This window comes from Pseudophryne corroboree, chromosome 5 (genome assembly GCF_028390025.1).
Source record: "Pseudophryne corroboree isolate aPseCor3 chromosome 5, aPseCor3.hap2, whole genome shotgun sequence".
NCBI classification, from domain to species: domain Eukaryota; kingdom Metazoa; phylum Chordata; class Amphibia; order Anura; family Myobatrachidae; genus Pseudophryne; species Pseudophryne corroboree.
In genome coordinates this window covers 69949885-69970830 of record NC_086448.1, presented here as the reverse complement: position 1 = coordinate 69970830, position 20946 = coordinate 69949885, and the positions used below count along the sequence as shown (strand labels likewise).

The window sequence follows — 20946 nt, the reverse complement described above, 5'->3', positions numbered from 1 at the left end:
CCCAATTTATTAACCGTTACCTCAGGCTTACCATCAGTCCTAATGATCACCTTTCCTGACTACATATTATGGGTGTGGGCCAAAATTCTTCCTATCTGATCCCTGATTATAATTTGGTGTGTCATAACTTTTGCTCATTTTCATGTCTAGGGGGTCTGACTTTATGTGGGCTGTTGCAGTTGCTGGCATAATGCCCTTCTCTTTTACAAAGATAACAAACCCTGGGTTTCCTCCAAGTGTCAATGACCTGAGGTCTTGGTTGATTTGATGCCTCCTCAAACGCTCGGATGCTCATCACCATCAACCGTTTTCCCTGTACTTCCCTGATTCCTTGGGTACCATGGTTATGTTGTTGTCTAGGGGGCTGATGTGACTTTTGTCTACTTCCTGATCTACAATCTCTTGCAAAATGACCTTCCCTCTGGCAATTGTAACAGACTTCCACATTTGAATTTCTCGCAGGGGTTTGGGGCTTATGCTGGAGTGGTCTTGTGGTTAGGGCCTGTATACTTGCGGCCATTAACTTGTCACTTTGTGACTCCCTGTGTCTGGTGATATTTCGATCATGATCAATAGCGGCCTCTCTTAATGCGGCCACCGAGATATTTCTCCAGTTTGGGTTGGTGGTCTGTACCCTTGTTCTCAATACCTCCTTTAAACCATTCATTAATACCTTAACCGCTATTTCTCTATGCTGTGCGCATGTTTTGATGTCTGTGATCCCAGTGTTACTAGCCATTACTTGCAGTGCTCGATTGAAATAATTTGAAATACTTTCCCTTTCGTTTTGTCTTATGGAGAAAATTTAATTCCACTTGACAACGGCAGGGAAATATACTTCCAACTGTCGGTTAATCTGCTTAATACATTCCTGATTGTGTTCCTCCGTTTGAGGTACTTCTGTGTCTAATTGACAATCAGTAATGAATTTCGCAGAGTCAACACCGGAGGGAAAACATGCCCTCAGCACTGTCCGCCAATCTTTGTTGGTGGGTTCTGTTGAGTTTCCTAGTTCTTTAATGAACCTTTGACATGCGACTAGATTTTTCCTAGGATCAGGAAATTCAGACATAATTGATCTCAATTCGGTCAGGGACCAGGGACAGCGCATTGCACTGTCCTGGACGGGAATGGTTCCCTGATCGTCAGTCTTCCCATTGGGGACTGTGATCACCCTGACAGGACTAAACTCAATTACATCACCTTGTTTTGGTCTTACAATATGGGGTACATTTGTTTGTGCGTGATATAAAACATTGTACGTACCTGTGGACACGACCTCACCTGACCCTCCGTTAGGGGGTTTGATTATTGCCTTTACCGATTTGGTCGCGTCCACCTGGATGTCTTGTGTGATGGCTGCTGGAAGAGGTGCCGACATCGTGCTGGGCTCACTTTCTTGTTTGTATTCCTGAGGGAAGTTTGACATGGGGTGCGACTTGCACGGGTTAACATTTGTAATTTTTACACTTTCATTTTCATAAACATTATTACATTTTACACTTTCATTCTTAATACAGTTACTAAGTGCATTTTTATCGTACAACATTGTGCCTTTCTCCGCAACCATAATCCTCTCCATTGCCATATCTCTCCTCCCAAGATGAGAGTCAGATATGTCAGTTAACTCTCTTTGCATTTCACTTTCCTGTTGCCATAATTTTAAACAATCATAATGTTTGATCCGTCTCTTTGCTGGTTTAATAAGACCTATCCTTCTCCTTAGAATTAGTAACACTTCTGGGCTAAAGCTGCCTACTCTTGGGAACTTCTCCCCGTCATGTACCGTCATTCTCTCCCATTCATCACATAAAACCTCTGTGTGTGAACCGTATTTTTCACACATTACATACCTTGCCGACCCGATTGGTCGGTTTACTAAATCAACCCGAACCAAGGTTGATCGCCCCCTACCTGAACAACTGGCCCCCATAACTTGCAGGTGTTGCTTTTCTTCAGCGAACCCTTACAAAAACCAAGATGTCCGGGGCAGGCCGGCGGCGAAGTTTACCGAGTACTCCACTCACTCCTCGCCCACGTTGGCCAGTACTGCAATCACTGTATCCAGAGCTGTTGTACCCAACCTAGGGCCCCTGTGAACCTTTATTTACTGGGGCGTGTTTCCCAGCAAGTATCGGTTGTTGGATAGTTCCTGAGTGACCAGCGAACCTCCCTTTAGAATATAAAAAATTACACAAATCACGTCAGAATGTACAAATAGTGTTTATGACCCGTTTTGTACACAAATGGTACTGGTCAGATTAACTAATGCACACAATTACGTGCGGTACAATCAGTCTGCACATAAGCAACTAATCTTATGTGCAGAGCGACCAGTGGAATCGAAAATTGCGGCTGCGAATTCCTTCAGCATGAGCTTTAATGGCCTATATGGGTTCTGCACCAACCCCCTGGGTTGTGCTCTTTTCTCTATTTATAGCGGACTTCCTTGTCTGCTGTACCTGGACCTCCTGGTCAATTCTGGACCTCCTGGTCTGTGCTACAGTATGACATCCTGGTCTGCTATACTCTAATGCTCAGATTTTATGTTTAACAAGGGATGCCTCCCTAGCCACCATGCACGTCACTTACATGTATGTACCCGGCGAGAACTCGACTTCTTGTGGTTCAACCTCAAAAAAATTGTATAAAATTATATATATGCAAACACTCACTCACCACATGTACACTTTTGTTTCTATTTCTATTTCTGCGCAGAAATTTTCTTTCCTTTAGACCAGATGTGTTGTAAATTTGGAGAAGGATCTGTTAGTCTAAATTTCGGACACTAAAATAGATTTGCGCTATTTATCGCGTTGCCACCTTTTCGCCTGTTACAATAACACTAGCGTGTGATTTGAGTTACGTGGGCGTACCCGGACGCTCCGTTGCGTAATATACGCTGCGTGCGTCGGCCTTTGAGTTGCGTACGCGAGTCTCACCCTTTGTTAGAGACACGTGTACACAAAGCAAATATCCACCGTAACACAATTTTACACGTTTATCAATGTAGATGATCCTCGATCATCTACCGAACACCACACCAATCTCTCCTTGTATCTTTAGGTAGAGCTGCGTGTGTTTTTCAATTTATCTCTTAATGTATTACTTTTATACTTTAACTATGAAATAGCGGCAAATCTCTCTTAGCACGTTTATCAATTATAGAATGGCAAACAGAAGAGTGATATATGAAAATACACGAATGAAAAGAAATGCAGATATGTGCGTGCGTGCGTGCGTACGCAAGACAGAAATAAACAGTTTTAAAAGACACTAGCGTGTTGTTCTTACCTCCGGTTCCGGATTCCCTCAGCACCCTTTACTAAGTGAAGCAGACGCTTATCCAGACAGCACTGCGAGGAATATGATCTCCCGCCCTTTGCTGATGGATAATGTCTGCTGAAATTACCTAGCAGAGATATGTGAAGGATGGACGAGCCGCCAATTGATAAAGCTAAATATTTATCTTACTTAAAACCCTTTAAGAGGTCTAAGAACACTGTACGCTATTAACGTATGGAATACCGTAAGGGTACGCACGTTGCGTAACAATCGCTTAGCCGTAGTCGAGACGCTCAAGCATTACGTTCGCTCACGGCCAAGAGATAACAGGCAGGCCCGCTATTGGCTGCCGACTAACGTAATGATTCGCTATAGCGTAGCGGACGCTCGGGACCACGAGTAGATCACCAGCGGCGCAGACGCTCACAATGTTAAACCTTTGTAACTATACCATAAAACAGTGTATTATGCAGTAAACCTTGGTGTAATGATAAGATGAGAATGCAACACTGTGTAAGCGGGTTTACACTAAAGCTGTTTGAGCGATAGAGACGCTCCTATTACCCACTGCAATATAATGAACACACAATACCGGTCTAAGGGTCTAACGCCTTTTAAGGAAATGAATGAACGTTCAAAAAGAATAATACAATACAAGTCATACACTACCAATATAACATAGACTACCTAACCAGATAACTACACATGAAATACAATATCAGTACAATAACTATATAAGAGAAACGAGAGAGAAAGAGAAGAGAGAGAGAGAAGATATGGCTCAGAATAACAAGAAAGACAATATGATTGCGGAGAAAACTTACGCACAAAGGAACGATCGCATGCGCCTCTGGACATCCAGCTCCCGATTATCAGCAATGAGAACCGTTGAAGAGTGAGAGCTGGATAAGGTCGGCTTGTCTATTTATGCCCCACACACAATACAATTCAATGGTCCCTACAATCTCATTGTTCATTGGACACAGGAATTCGTCTTCGCACTATAACAAAAGGTCATAGGTTGATTCATACAGGTGGGCTGTGTCTACTTCCAACTGCTCAGGTGGGTGGGAAACTAGGTTTCCCGCCGCATGGATAAGTAAGTGCAAATAATAGTAAATGGACATAAACTTCTTATGTCCATAACTATTCGCACGAGCGACTAATCCGCTTCAAACCAACACCGGAATATTGCTAATTAAATACTCTTCCGATGGATACTAAACACCACTGTATAATCCCTGTCTGACCCTTTGTATCAGACAAAGAGGGATCTCTCTGTCCATGAACATGCTACATTAACTAAACTTTCAGAATCTATCAAAGGGACCATGATCTACAAAATACATTATATGGTTAAAATATGTTGTGAACGAGTCGCCCGCTAGACGCACATAAACTTTACTGTAAATGCGCACACCGTGCGCCTGCGGGTGCCCGCAACGGCGAGTATGCGCACGCACGGCAGGGCTCATGAACGTGCAACAGGCACTCGCATGAGGTGCAAATATGGCAGTGTGCATAGTGATATTTTTCTGACTTTGACAGGGTCTACGGCCAATTTTAATTATTTACAGTCAATGTAATAGACAAAGGCCCTCATTCCGAGTTGTTCGCTCGCTAGCAGATTTTAGCAGCATTGCACACGCTAGGCCGCCGCCTACTGGGAGTGTATCTTAGCATAGCAGAATTGCGAATAGAAAATTCTTAGCAGTTTCTGAGTAGCTCGAGACTTACTCCTACACTGCGATCAGCTCAGCCCGTTTCGTTCCTGGTTTGACGTCACAAACACGCCCTGCGTTCGGCCAGCCACTCCCCTGTTTCTCCAGACACTCCCGCGTTTTATCCTGGCACGCCTGCGTTTTTCCGCACACTCCCAGAAAACGGTCAGTTTCCGCCGAGAAACACCCACTTCCTGTCAATCACACTCCGATCACTTCAACGATGAAAATTCTTTGTTCGGACGTGAGTAAATCTACTAAGTTTTGTGCTAAAATACTTCGCGCATGCGCACTGCGTACCATGCGCATTTTTGCCTTAACCGCTCCGTTGCGAAAATCGGCAATGAGCGAACAACTCGGAATGACCCCCAAAACCAGCACTTGTGACTTCCAGTCATAAACTACAGTATGTAGACAAACAGAAGTGATTCCTGTTCCTTACCACATAACAGAACCTAAGGATGACATATAAACACAGTTTACTTAATTTCATATTTTTCTCTGAATTTCTCAATAAGAAACTTTTCACCTAGGGGTGCCGTGAAAGAAATTCTGATACTCTAGTCTAGGGCGTCGTGATTCAAACAGATTGAAAACCTCTGAGCTATGCGTTTCTCAGATGTCTTTTCTCCTTATTTAGGCTGCATACGTTACTTAGAGCAATTCCGGATGATAGAGATTTATGGCCTCCATACATCTGAGATGTATTGGGCAATGCCCTGATCCCCCAACAGCCAGGTCGGGGGATCAGGAATATTAAACATGTATAAAAGTCCGATCCCAAGATCCTGACCATTTTCAGTCAGGATCGGGGGAATCAGCCATTTTTAACATGTTTCATTTCCTTGTTTCCCTGACGGATTGACTATCATCGCTAGCGGTGCCGGCGGGTTGGAGAATTGGTTGCATTACGGGTGGTGAAGTGATATATGGGTCCATTTATACAGATATCAATCTTATTTCCAATTGAAGTGGCCGTTCACGTGTAGGACAAGTGTTCCGTGGGTGTGGACGTGGAATTGTGTCCTAATCAGAAGAGAGCATAGACACAGATCTGTCTGACTTAAGTCAGCTCTCTTGCTGGTGCAAATGCGTGCTGCTGATGATAATAGCGGCTACTATCGCCAGCAAATGGACAAGGGGCAGTGCAGTCACATAAAGGCAGCCGGCTCTGAATAGAGGCGGAGGTTCGCTTTTACTTACAAGCACGGCACTCTGAATCAGGCCTTTGTTTGATTAAAAGAGATGCCAATTTTGGAAAAGTTGGAAATATTTAGCGCAACGGGCTGGGCAGAAAACTAGTGGTTATAACTTTTCTTTCTTATCACAGGTATTTAGAATAAAATCCAGCTAAGACGTCATTTAATTCAGCTGCGTTCTCAATGACAGACTCATCCATACCCATTGTAGCACTTCTGTCCTCTCCTTACTAACCGCAACGATCCCCAGCTGTCTGCATCTTACGCGCATTTTATGCTGACCTTAAAAACCTTGAAGCTTCTCAGACTTCATAACCCATTCTATCATCATAGCTGTATGTGGCCAAAACTGGCGTCCGGACTAGAGCTTTCTTCCAGCTGATGCCCTTTGTCTGACTTTATAATGCTGGCATTGACTAACACAAGCGATACAGAAGCTGGATGATTACATGTGCACCATCGTAGCTTATCATAACATTGTGTATCGGATGCATTAGTAGGGGTCTGAACAACATGAAATAAGAATTGTCTTCCACGGAATAAAATGTCAGTGTTTCCGAGAAAATCAAAACGTAAGATTACACACATCAGTCATTTGGAGAAATTGTCATCTCAGTACAGGAAATCCTCACTGTGCTGAAACTATGGTAACACGTTCAGAAGTAAAGTTTGGCATTCTGCAGAATTGGCTGATATTAGATGTGTATCAACTTTTTGTCTCCGTGTGAAAATATCCCCTTGGACAGGTAATGCTTTACTAAGTGGCAATAACATGCAATGATTATGTGGTGAGGCTTCTCGGGGTGTACTGTAGAATGGTTATGTTATCAAATAAACAACCACTAAACCTAAAATACAAGTTGCACTAGATAAACGAGCTACGGATAGCATTCAACAATATATACGGAAAGATTTAACATAGCAGGACTGGAGTTAAAGCTTAACATTGTGTTTTACATTTGCTGCGTAGCAATTTTAAGGAGGCTAATGGTGATCTTGTATGGACCCACTCTACCGCTTGACCGGAAAATAAAGATCACGTTCAGGTTGTATGACACAAATGGGTTGGCCAGACCAGAGGCGGTCCAGCCATTTGGGGATCAGGCTGAGCAGCCAGGTCACTTCCTATCCCCATTGGGTTATGGAGCATTAAGCAGATGACCTCACTCACATGAAAGGGGTGATGAAATGGGATCATCTTTAGAAACACATTTGCCAACATGCCTGATTATTATCTATTATATTGTACCGTAATACGTTTATTATCAGGCACCATTTTCATTCAGGTGTTGCATTCAAAACTTTGTATTAGATATAAATATATAGGCACCTTTTTATCATTAGTGACTGGAATTGTGGCGGTGGATATTTAATTACCAGAACAATTTCATATTGCTCTGGTGCAGCGACAGCAGCTCCGAAAAGGAGCTATCCCTGCTACCCCTACCACAGAAGAAGCAGTGATACTTACCGGTGCCCACCCTGCTGACTGCGCATGTGTGCCCTGTAGCTATGGTGTAGGTAGAGAGATATGATGGGGATATATATGATGTAGGTAGATGGATATGATGGGGATATATATGATGTAGGTAGATGGATATGATAGGGATATATATGATGTAGGTAGATGGATATGATGGGGATATATATGATGTAGGTAGATGGATATGACGGGGATATATATGATGTAGGTAGAGGGATATAATGGGGATATATATGATGTAGGTAGATGGATATGATGGGGATATATATGATGTAGGTAGATGGATATGATGGGGATATATATGATGTAGGTAGATGGATATGATGGGGATATATATGATGTAGGTAGATGGATATGACGGGGATATATATGATGTAGGTAGAGGGATATGATGGGGATATATATGATGTAGGTAGAGAGATATGATGGGGATATATATGATGTAGGTAGAGAGATATGATGGGGATATATATGATGTAGGTAGATGGATATGATGGGGATATATATGATGTAGGTAGATGGATATGACGGGGATATATATGATGTAGGTAGAGGGATATGATGGGGATATATATGATGTAGGTAGAGAGATATGATGGGGATATATATGATGTAGGTAGAGAGATATGATGGGGATATATATGATGTAGGTACATGGATATAATGGGGATATATATGATGTAGGTAGAGGGATATGATAGGGATATATATGATATAGGTAGATGGATATGATGGGGATATATATGATGTAGATAGATGGATATGGTGGGGATATATATGGTGTAGGTAGATGGATATGATGGGGATATATATGATGTAGATAGATGGATATGATGTAGATGGATGGATATGATGGGGATATATATGATGTAGGTAGAGGGATATGATGGGGATATATATGATGTAGGTACATGGATATATTGGGGATATATATGATGTAGATAGATGGATATGGTGGGGATATATATGATGTAGGTAGAGGGATATGATGGAGATATATATGATGTAGGTAGATGGATATGATGGGGATATATATGATGTAGGTACATGGATATGATGGGGATATATATGATGTAGGTAGATGGATATGATGGGGATATATATGATGTAGGTAGATGGATATGATGGGGATATATATGATGTAGGTAGATGGATATGACGGGGATATATATGATGTAGGTAGAGGGATATGATGGGGATATATAGGATGTAGGTAGAGAGATATGATGGGGATATATATGATGTAGGTAGAGAGATATGATGGGGATATATATGATGTAGGTAGATGGATATGATGGGGATATATATGATGTAGGTAGATGGATATGGTGGGGATATATATGGTGTAGGTAGATGGATATGATGGGGATATATATGATGTAGATAGATGGATATGATGTAGATGGATGGATATGATGGGGATATATATGATGTAGGTAGAGGGATATGATGGGGATATATATGATGTAGGTACATGGATATATTGGGGATATATATGATGTAGATAGATGGATATGGTGGGGATATATATGATGTAGGTAGAGGGATATGATGGAGATATATATGATGTAGGTAGATGGATATGATGGGGATATATATGATGTAGGTACATGGATATGATGGGGATATATATGATGTAGGTAGATGGATATGATGGGGATATATATGATGTAGGTAGATGGATATGATGGGGATATATATGATGTAGGTAGATGGATATGACGGGATATATATGATGTAGGTAGAGGGATATGATGGGGATATATAGGATGTAGGTAGAGAGATATGATGGGGATATATATGATGTAGGTAGAGAGATATGATGGGGATATATATGATGTAGGTAGATGGATATGATGGGGATATATATGATGTAGGTAGATGGATATGACGGGGATATATATGATGTAGGTAGAGGGATATGATGGGGATATATATGATGTAGGTAGAGAGATATGATGGGGATATATATGATGTAGGTAGAGAGATATGATGGGGATATATATGATGTAGGTACATGGATATAATGGGGATATATATGATGTAGGTAGAGGGATATGATAGGGATATATATGATATAGGTAGATGGATATGATGGGGATATATATGATGTAGATAGATGGATATGGTGGGGATATATATGGTGTAGGTAGATGGATATGATGGGGATATATATGATGTAGATAGATGGATATGATGTAGATGGATGGATATGATGGGGATATATGTGATGTAGGTATAGGGATATGATGGGGATATATATGATGTAGGTAGATGGATATGATGGGGATATATATGATGTAGATAGATGGATATGATGGGGATATATATGATGCAGGTAGATGGATATGATGGGGATATATATGATGTAGGTAGATGGATATGATGGGGATATATATGATGTAGGTAGATGGATATTATGGGGATATATATGATGTAGGTAGAGGGATATGATGGGGATATATATGATATAGATAGATGGATATGATGGGGATATATATGATGTAGGTAGATGGATATGATGGGGATATATATTAGTGATGAGCGGGTTCGGATCCTCGGAATCCGACCCGCCCGAACTTCACCTTTTTTTTACACGGGTTCGAGCGACTCGGATCCTCCCGCCTTGCTCGGTTAACCCGAGCGCGCCCGAACGTCATCATCCCGCTGTCGGATTCTCGCGAGACTCGGATTCTTTATAAGGAGCCGCGCGTCGCCGCCATTTTCACACGTGCATTGAGATTGATAGGGAGAGGACGTGGCTGGCGTCCTCTCCGAGTCCGTTGTATTATATTAGAACTTAGTTAGTTATAATTGTGGGGAGGATTGGGGACGGGGAGCAGCTGTTAGGGAGTACAGTGCAGGGTTTTGAGTTTAATCCGTTGTTTCTCTGCCTGAAAAAAAACGCTCCACCATATCTGTGCTCACTCAGTGTGCTGCACTGCTGCATGATATATCTGTGCTGAGTGCACTGCTCACACTGCCTAATTGTGGGGACTGGGGAGCAGTTATAGCAGGAGTACAGTGCACAGTTTTGCTGACAGTGACCACCAGTCCAGTATACGTTTGTCTGCCTGAAAAACACTGTGGTGTTTTTTTTTTTCTTTCTTCATGCTAGTTTGTTTAGCAGTCTGCTGACACTGCAGTGTCCACCAGGTCCGTTATACAGTATATTATATATATAATTAAGCACTAAGCAGCAGTACGGTAGGCCACGGCTGTACCTACCTCTGTGTCGACTCGTCACTCGTCGTCCATAAGTATAAGTAATACTATCCATCCATCTACATTGTATACCTGTGGTGTTTTTTTTTTCTTTCTTCATACTAGTTTAGCAGTCTGCTGCTGACACTGTCCACCAGGTCCGTTATACACTATATTATATTTATATATAAGCACTAAGCAGCAGTACGGTAGGCCACGGCTGTACCTACCTCTGTGTCGTCAGTGCACTCGTCGTCCATAAGTATAAGTAATACTATACTATCCATCCATCTACATTGTATACCTGTGGTGTTTTTTTTGTTTTCTTTCTTCATACTAGTTTAGCAGTCTGCTGACACTGTCCACCAGGTCCGTTATACAGTATATTATATTTATATATAAGCACTAAGCAGCAGTACGGTAGGCCACGGCTGTACCTACCTCTGTGTCGTCAGTGCACTCGTCGTCCATAAGTACAAGTAATACTATACTATCCATCCATCTACATTGTATACCTGTGGTGGTTTTTTTTTCTTTCTTCATACTAGTTTAGCAGTCTGCTGACACTGTCCACCAGGTCCGTTATACAGTATATTATATTTATATATAAGCACTAAGAAGCAGTACGGTAGGCCACGGCTGTACCTACCTCTGTGTAGTCACTCGTCGTCCATAAGTATAAGTAATACTATACTATCCATCCATCTACATTGTATACCTGTGGTGTTTTTTTTTTTCTTTCTTCATACTAGTTTAGCAGTCTGCTGCTGACACTGTCCACCAGGTCCGTTATACAGTATATTATATTTATATATAAGCACTAAGCAGCAGTACGGTAGGCCACGGCTGTACCTACCTCTGTGTCGTCACTCGTCGTCCATAAGTATAAGTAATACTATACTATCCATCCATCTACATTGTATACCTGTGGTGGCTTTTAGTTGTGCGCAAAATATGGAGAACAAAAATGTGGAGGTTAAAAAAATAGGGAAAGATCAAGATCCACTTCCACCTCGTGCTGAAGCTGCTGCCACTAGTCATGGCCGAGACGATGAAATGCCATCAACGTCGTCTGCCAAGGCCGATGCCCAATGTCATAGTACAGAGCATGTAAAATCCAAAACACAAAAAATCAGTAAAAAAATGACCCAAAAATCAAAATTAAAAGCGTCTGAGGAGAAGCGTAAACTTGCCAATATGCCATTTACGACACGGAGTGGCAAGGAACGGCTGAGGCCCTGGCCTATGTTCATGGCTAGTGGTTCAGCTTCACATGAGGATGGAAGCACTCATCCTCTCGCTAGAAAAAAGAAAAGACTTGCGGCAAAAGCACAGCAAAGAACTGTGCGTTCTTCGAAATCACAAATCCCAAAGGAGAGTCCAATTGTGTCGGTTGCGATGCCTGACCTTCCCAACACTGGACGGGAAGAGCTTGCGCCTTCCACCATTTGCACGCCTAAACAAAAGGGAGAAAGAAGAAGGCTCTTGTGTGGGCGCACTCATTAATGGTAGTTAAATAACTAGAATGAATAACACTAGGTTGATTAGTCAGCAGATAAAACAAAATTTATTTGGAAATATTAAGAATATAATTGCCCCTGGTTGAGGAGATGTGAATGATCCCAGATAAAAATGTTCTGGTCCTGCCTCAGGAAATGAGATGGAGAGGGGTAGAGACACTGCAAGTCATAAACCCTTTCTCACCCGGCCAGTACAGATGATCTGTATTAATGAGATCAATTAAGTCAATTGATTTTAGATTCTGTCATAATCCTAATGAAGGAATAACAGCTGTTTGGCAATAAGTAATAATAGAAACAAATCAAAGGATATACCAGGGTAAAGAAAGAAAAGGATAGGAACAAATGGTGATGCTGCTGTTGGAGTCACATACCACACATCATATGCAATGATTGATGTTCTGCAACACTGAGTATTCCCTGTGAGTCTCCACCTCAGGTACTAACTCAGCCCACACTGTTTCGCTTCCAAGATCGGACGAGATCGGGCATTAGCAGTGTGGTTTGATAGTAGAAGGATTTGGTCAGACGTCCAATGAGAGTGCACCTATATAGGGGGGGATAATTAGCTGGGTCTTATAGATATAGTGTGGATCTGCTTTTTGTGTTAGGCAGGAGACATCAAGTCCCACACCGGTGGTATTGTGTCCCTGGATCACAAATGAGAGTCCACGAAAAAGGAAGATATATGGATTTATGAGAAAAAAAAAAAAAACGAAGATATATAGATTTATGAAAAAAAAACCCTAAAAAGGATAATGGAGATCAATTAGGCTGTAGTTATTAGGAACGGGTGATAAAAATTACCCGTCCGTATAGATACAAATGGATAAAGAAACACGGATCAAAATTTTTTTTTATATATATGTGTACATTGGTACTGGTGTAAGGAACAGAAAATATGTCAAAGATAATTGTAGATACAAATAAATAGTACTGGTATATGCAATTAAATAATCACTAGTGACATGGGTGTCATTAGAAACACTTTGTGTGAATTGGAGCTGTTATAATCATTAGGATATAGGGAAATAGACATGAAATTCTCATATAACCCATGCAGCAATATGACAACAGGATCTGCAGGAGGAAAGTCAAAGAAGAATGCAGTATTTCTTTCCTATAAAATGCAGTTTTTAATCCTGATGCAATAAACTAAGATGCATAAGCCTGGAAAAAGGCATAAATGAAGCTGCACGGATATAGATACAATTTCTATGACAGCTGGGCAAAAATTAGCCCAAAATGGCAGGATGGAATGATCTGACCTGAGGCTAGGAGTGAATCACTTGCAGTTGGACAAAACAGGACCCATTGGAATGGAAAACATGTTTCACCCCTGTGGGGCTTGCTCACTCCCAGGAAGTGAGCAAGCCCCACAGGGGTGAAACATGTTTTCCATTCCAATGGGTCCTGTTTTGTCCAACTGCAAGTGATTCACTCCTAGCCTCAGGTCAGATCATTCCATCCTGCCATTTTGGGCTAATTTTTGCCCAGCTGTCATAGAAATTGTATCTATATCCGTGCAGCTTCATTTATGCCTTTTTCCAGGCTTATGCATCTTAGTTTATTGCATCAGGATTAAAAACTGCATTTTATAGGAAAGAAATACTGCATTCTTCTTTGACTTTCCTCCTGCAGATCCTGTTGTCATATTGCTGCATGGGTTATATGAGAATTTCATGTCTATTTCCCTATATCCTAATGATTATAACAGCTCCAATTCACACAAAGTGTTTCTAATGACACCCATGTCACTAGTGATTATTTAATTGCATATACCAGTACTATTTATTTGTATCTACAATTATCTTTGACATATTTTCTGTTCCTTACACCAGTACCAATGTACACATATATATAAAAAAAATTTTTGATCCGTGTTTCTTTATCCATTTGTATCTATACGGACGGGTAATTTTTATCACCCGTTCCTAATAACTACAGCCTAATTGATCTCCATTATCCTTTTTAGGGTTTTTTTTTCATAAATCTATATATCTTCGTTTTTTTTTTTTTTCTCATAAATCCATATATCTTCCTTTTTCGTGGACTCTCATTTGTGATCCAGGGACACAATACCACCGGTGTGGGACTTGATGTCTCCTGCCTAACACAAAAAGCAGATCCACACTATATCTATAAGACCCAGCTAATTATCCCCCCCTATATAGGTGCACTCTCATTGGACGTCTGACCAAATCCTTCTACTATCAAACCACACTGCTAATGCCCGATCTCGTCCGATCTTGGAAGCGAAACAGTGTGGGCTGAGTTAGTACCTGAGGTGGAGACTCACAGGGAATACTCAGTGTTGCAGAACATCAATCATTGCATATGATGTGTGGTATGTGACTCCAACAGCAGCATCACCATTTGTTCCTATCCTTTTCTTTCTTTACCCTGGTATATCCTTTGATTTGTTTCTATTATTACTTATTGCCAAACAGCTGTTATTCCTTCATTAGGATTATGACAGAATCTAAAATCAATTGACTTAATTGATCTCATTAATACAGATCATCTGTACTGGCCGGGTGAGAAAGGGTTTATGACTTGCAGTGTCTCTACCCCTCTCCATCTCATTTCCTGAGGCAGGACCAGAACATTTTTATCTGGGATCATTCACATCTCCTCAACCAGGGGCAATTATATTCTTAATATTTCCAAATAAATTTTGTTTTATCTGCTGACTAATCAACCTAGTGTTATTCATTCTAGTTATTTAACTACCATTAATGAGTGCGCCCACACAAGAGCCTTCTTCTTTCTCCCTTTTGTTTATGCATATGTCACTGGCTCTGGGCGCACCCCCAAACTGGACATTATATTAAAGATTTTACTTGAAAATTGTCCAAATTTGGTTTTTCTGTAATCAAAAACTATTTTCAGACCGGTGCCGGGTCGCCCCCTTTGTGTAACACCATTTGCACGCCCCCTGCAAGTGTTGAAAGGAGCACCCGCAGTCCAGTTCCTGATAGTGAAATTGAAGATGTCAGTGTTGAAGTACACCATGATGAGGATATGGGTGTTGCTGGCGCTGGGGAGGAAATTGACAAGGAGGATTCTGATGGTGAGGTGGTTTGTTTAAGTCAGGCACCCGGGGAGACACCTGTTGTCCGTGGGAGGAATATGGCCATTGACATGCCTGGTGAAAATACCAAAAAAATCAGCTCTTCAGTGTGGAAGTATTTCAACAGAAATGCGGACAACAGGTGTCAAGCCGTGTGTTGCCTTTGTCAAGCTGTAATAAGTAGGGGTAAGGACGTTAACCACCTCGGAACATCCTCCCTTATACGTCACCTGCAGCGCATTCATAATAAGTCAGTGACAAGTTCAAAAACTTTGGGCGACAGCGGAAGCAGTCCACTGACCAGTAAATCCCTTCCTCTTGTAACCAAGCTCGCGCAAACCACACCACCAACTCCCTCAGTGTCAATTTCCTCCTTACCCAGGAAAGCCAATAGTCCTGCAGGCCATGTCACTGGCAAGTCTGACGAGTTCTCTCCTGCCTGGGATTCCTCCGATGCATCCTTGAGTGTAACGCCTACTGCTGCTGGCGCTGCTGTTGTTGCTGCTGGGAGTCGATCGTCATCCCAGAGGGGAAGTCGGAAGACCACTTGTACTACTTCCAGTAAGCAATTGACTGTCCAACAGTCCTTTGCGAGGAAGATGAAATATCACAGCAGTCATCCTGTTGCAAAGCAGATAACTGAGGCCTTGACAACTATGTTGGTGTTAGACGTGCGTCCGGTATCCGCCGTTAGTTCACAGGGAACTAGACAATTTCTTGAGGTAGTGTGCCCCCGTTACCAAATACCATCTAGGTTCCACTTCTCTAGGCAGGCGATACCGAGAATGTACACGGACGTCAGAAAAAGACTCACCAGTGTCCTAAAAAATGCAGTTGTACCCAATGTCCACTTAACCACGGATATGTGGACAAGTGGAGCAGGGCAGACTCAGGACTACATGACTGTGACAGCCCACTGGGTAGATGTATTGCCTCCCGCTGCAAGAACAGCAGCGGCGGCACCAGTAGCAGCATCTCGCAAACGCCAACTCGTTCCTAGGCAGGCTACGCTTTGTATCACCGCTTTCCAGAATAGGCACACAGCTGAGAACCTCTTACGGCAACTGAGGAAGATCATCGGAGAATGGCTTACCCCAATTGGACTCTCCTGGGGATTTGTGACATCGGACAATGGCCCTCATTCCGAGTTGTTCGCTCTGTAAATTTCATCGCATCGCAGCGATTTTCCGCTTAGTGCGCATGCGCAATGTCCGCACTGCGACTGCGCCAAGTAAATTTGCTATGAAGTTAGGATTTTTACTCACGGCTTTTTCTTCGCTCAGGCGATCGTAGTGTGATTGACAGGAAATGGGTGTTTCTGGGCGGAAACAGGCCGTTTTATGGGCGTGTGGGAAAAAACGCTACCGTTTCCAGGGAAAAACGCAGGAGTGGCCGGAGAAACGGAGGAGTGTCTGGGCGAACGCTGGGTGTGTTTGTGACGTCAAACCAGGAACGACAAGCACTGAACTGATCGCAGATGCCGAGTAAGTTTGAAGCTACTCAGAAACTGCTACGAGGTGTGTAATCGCAATATTGCGATTACTTCGTTCGCAATTTTAAGATGCTAAGATTCACTCCCAGTAGGCGGCGGCTTAGCGTGAGCAACTCTGCTAAAATCGCCTTGCGAGCGAACAACTCGGAATGACCTCCAATGCCAGCAATATTGTGAGTGCATTACATCTGGGCAAATTCCAGCACGTCCCATGTTTTGCACATACCTTGAATTTGGTGGTGCAGAATTATTTAAAAAACGACAGGGGCGTGCAAGAGATGCTGTCGGTGGCCAGAAGAATTGCGGACCACTTTCGGCGTACAGGCACCGCGTACAGAAGACTGGAGCACCACCAAAAACACCTGAACCTGCCCTGCCATCATCTGAAGCAAGAGGTGGTAACGAGGTGGAATTCAACCCTCTATATGCTTCAGAGGATGGAGGAGCAGCAAAAGGCCATTCAAGCCTATACATCTGGCCATGATATAGGCAAAGGAGGTGGAATGCACCTATCTCAAGCGCAGTGGAGAATTATTTCAACGTTGTGCAAGGCTCTGCAACCTTTTGAACTTGCCACACGTGAAGTCAGTTCAGACACTGCCAGCCTGAGTCAGGTCATTCCCCTCATCAGGCTTTTGCAGAAGAAGCTGGAGGCATTGAAGGAGGAGCTAAAACAGAGCGATTCCGCTAGGCATGTGGGACTTGTGGATGGAGCCCTTCATTCGCTTAACCAGGATTCACGTGTGGTCAATCTGTTGAAATCAGAGCACTACATTTTGGCCACCGTGCTCGATCCTAGATTTAAAACCTACCTTGGATCTCTCTTTACGGCAGACACAAGTCTGCAGAGGTTCAAAGACCTGCTGGTGACAAAATTGTCAAGTCAAGCGGAACGCGACCCGTCAACATCTCCTCCTTCACATTCTCCCGCAACTGGGGGTGCGAGGAAAAGGCTACGAATTCCGAGCCCACCCGCTGGTGGTGATGCAGGGCAGTCTGGAGCGACTGCTGATGCTGACATCTGGTCCGGACTGAAGGACCTGCCAACGATTACTGACAAGTCGTCTACTGTCACTGCATATGATTCTCTCACCATTGAAAGAATGGTGGAGGATTATATGAGTGACCGCATCCAAGTAGGCACGTCAGACAGTCCGTACGTATACTGGCAGGAAAAAGAGGCAATTTGGAGGCCCTTGCACAAACTGGCTTTATTCTACCTAAGTTGCCCTCCCTCCAGTGTGTACTCCGAAAGAGTGTTTAGTGCCGCCGCTCACCTTGTCAGCAATCGGCGTACGAGGTTACTTCCAGAAAATGTGGAGAAGATGATGTTCATTAAAATGAATTATAATCAATTCCTCCATGGAGACATTCACCAGCAGCAATTGCCTCCAGAAAGTAAACGAGGACCTGAGATGGTGGATTCCAGTGGGGACGAATTAATAATCTGTGAGGAGGGGGATGTACACAGTGAAAGGGGTGATGAATCGGACGATGATGATGAGGTGGACATCTTGCCTCCGTAGAGCCAGTTTGTGCAAGGAGAGATTGATTGCTTCTTTTTTGGTGGGGGCCCAAACCAACCAGTCATTTCAGTCACAGTCGTGTGGCAGACCCTGTCGCTGAAATGATGGGTTCGTTAAAGTGTGCATGTCCTGTTTTTACAACATAAGGGTGGGTGGGAGGGCCCAAGGACAATTCCATCTTGCACCTCTTTTTTCTTTCATTTTTCTTTGCGTCATGTGCTGTTTGTGGAGTATTTTTTTGAAGGGCCATCCTGCGTGACACTGCAGTGCCACTCCTAGATGGGCCAGGTGTTTGTGTCGGCCACTAGGGTCGCTTAGCTTAGTCACACAGCTACCTTATTGCGCCTCTTTTTTTCTTTGCGTCATGTGCTGTTTGGGGAGTATTTTTTTTGAAGGGCCATCCTGCGTGACACTGCAGTGCCACTCCTAGATGGGCCAGGTGTTTGTGTCGGCCACTTGGGTCGCTTAGCTTAGCCATCCAGCGACCTCGGTGCAAATTTTAGGACTAAAAATAATATTGTGAGGTGTGAGGTGTTCAGAATAGACTGAAAATTAGTGGAAATTATGGTTATTGAGGTTAATAATACTATGGGATCAAAATGACCCCCAAATTCTATGATTTAAGCTGTTTTTTAGGGTCTTTTGAAAAAAACACCCGAATCCGACCAAAAAAATTCGGTGAGGTTTTGCCAAAACGCGTCCGAACCCAAAACACGGCCGCGGAACCGAACCCAAAACCAAAACACAAAACCCGAAAAATTTCAGGTGCACATCACTAATATATATGATGTAGGCAGATGGATATGAAAGAGATATATATGATGTAGGTAGATGGATATGATGGGGATATATATGATGTAGGCAGATGGATATGATAGGGATATATATGATGTAGGCAGATGGATATGATAGGTATGGATATGATGTAGGTAGATGTATATAATGGGGATATATATGATGTAGGTAGATGGATATGATAGGTATAGATATGATGTAGGTAGATGTATATGATGGGGATATATATGATGTAGGTAGATGGATATGATAGGTATAGATATGATGTAGGTAGATGTATATGATGGGGATATATATGATGTAGGCAGATGGATATGATAGGTATGGATATGATGTAGGTAGATGTATATAATGGGGATATATATGATGTAGGTAGATGGATATGATAGGTATAGATATGATGTAGGTAGATGTATATGATGGGGATATATATGATGTAGGCAGATAGATATGATAGGTATGGATATGATGTAGGTAGATGTATATGATGGGGATATATATGATGTAGGCAGATGGATATGATAGGGATATATATGATGTAGGCAGATGGATATGATAGGTATGGATATGATGTAGGTAGATGTATATAATGGGGAAATATATGATGTAGGTAGAGGGATATGATGGGGCTAGCCAATAGAGGGTTATAAAATGTGTATGTGTCATTGGTGTACATTATGCTGTGGCCAGATAGACACGTCTCAGTCATCCTCATCCTTTATACATATATATTTATACCAGGGGCAGTTTTATAGAGTAGAGGGCCCATGTGCAGACTCCGTGTGGGTCCCCTCCGCTCTTTGGCTTTGTGCCAGACTCTGCTGCGCATGTGCACGTCTCAGGGAAAATGTCCACCCGCACCACATTCCAGGTGATTTCTGTCTGTATTGCGGGCCGACGCAGGACTCCGGAGAGGTAAGTATAATTATATGAGTTATAGTCCCTATTTGTCGGCATGCCGACTGTTGGCATTGTCAGCGGTCAGGATTCCGGCATCGGGATCCCGACCACCGGCAACATCCCAGTGGGAAGGTGCAATGTGACATAGTCTGTTAGCCATTATTTTTGTTTTCAATTGCCATTCAGGCCATTGGTGACTAATATGTCTTTTATTGCAGAGCTATGCAGGAATACTGTGGCAACAAGCCAAAGAAGGACTGAATCCAGATAAAAGGAACCAATACGGAGCTCCTCTGTCTAAGCAGAAGCTCGATGCGCTCAGCGAGGAGCAAATCGGACAGTTACATGAACTCATGCAGGAAGCTTCAAAACCTAAAACACAGTTTGACGTTACTGAAGATGCAGGAAAAGAAAGATAAAAGACTTAAACAAAGTGTTTTTTTACAGAACCAGTGTAAGCTGACAACAGACGGCAATAAATAAATAATTTATAAACTCAAACGATCAAATTTACCACTTTTAATAAAATACGTAAAAGACTTTAAGCCAAGATGGTAGAGAAGACACTTGCACACATGGAAGAGATGCTGTAACTCGAGGCAACTAATCCAGTTCTGTCATGTTGATTATATTTGATTAACCCTTTCATGTATAGAAGCCACTACAGTGGACAGCTGTTTTTAAGTCATTATTTCCTATAGAAACTATATTTTGAGGGTGTGATACGTTTTGCCAGCGGTCAGAAGAC

General features: G+C 42.6%; 1 protein-coding gene across 3 annotated transcripts in view; it reads left to right on the top strand.

Moving 5' to 3' along the window:
- SDHAF3 (succinate dehydrogenase complex assembly factor 3) overlaps positions 1–20699 on the top strand; it is a 110878-nt gene extending 90179 nt beyond the window's left edge. For 2 of the 3 annotated variants that reach the window (XM_063921350.1, XM_063921348.1), the window contains exon 4: positions 20417–20560. In XM_063921350.1, the coding sequence (XP_063777420.1) occupies positions 20417–20469 (53 nt within the window). In that variant the 3' untranslated portion in view covers positions 20470–20560. Of the gene's footprint in view, positions 1–20416 lie in introns of all 3 variants that reach the window. The other variant, XM_063921349.1, reaches the window with a different exon arrangement.
- Positions 20700–20946: the final 247 nt, after the last annotated feature.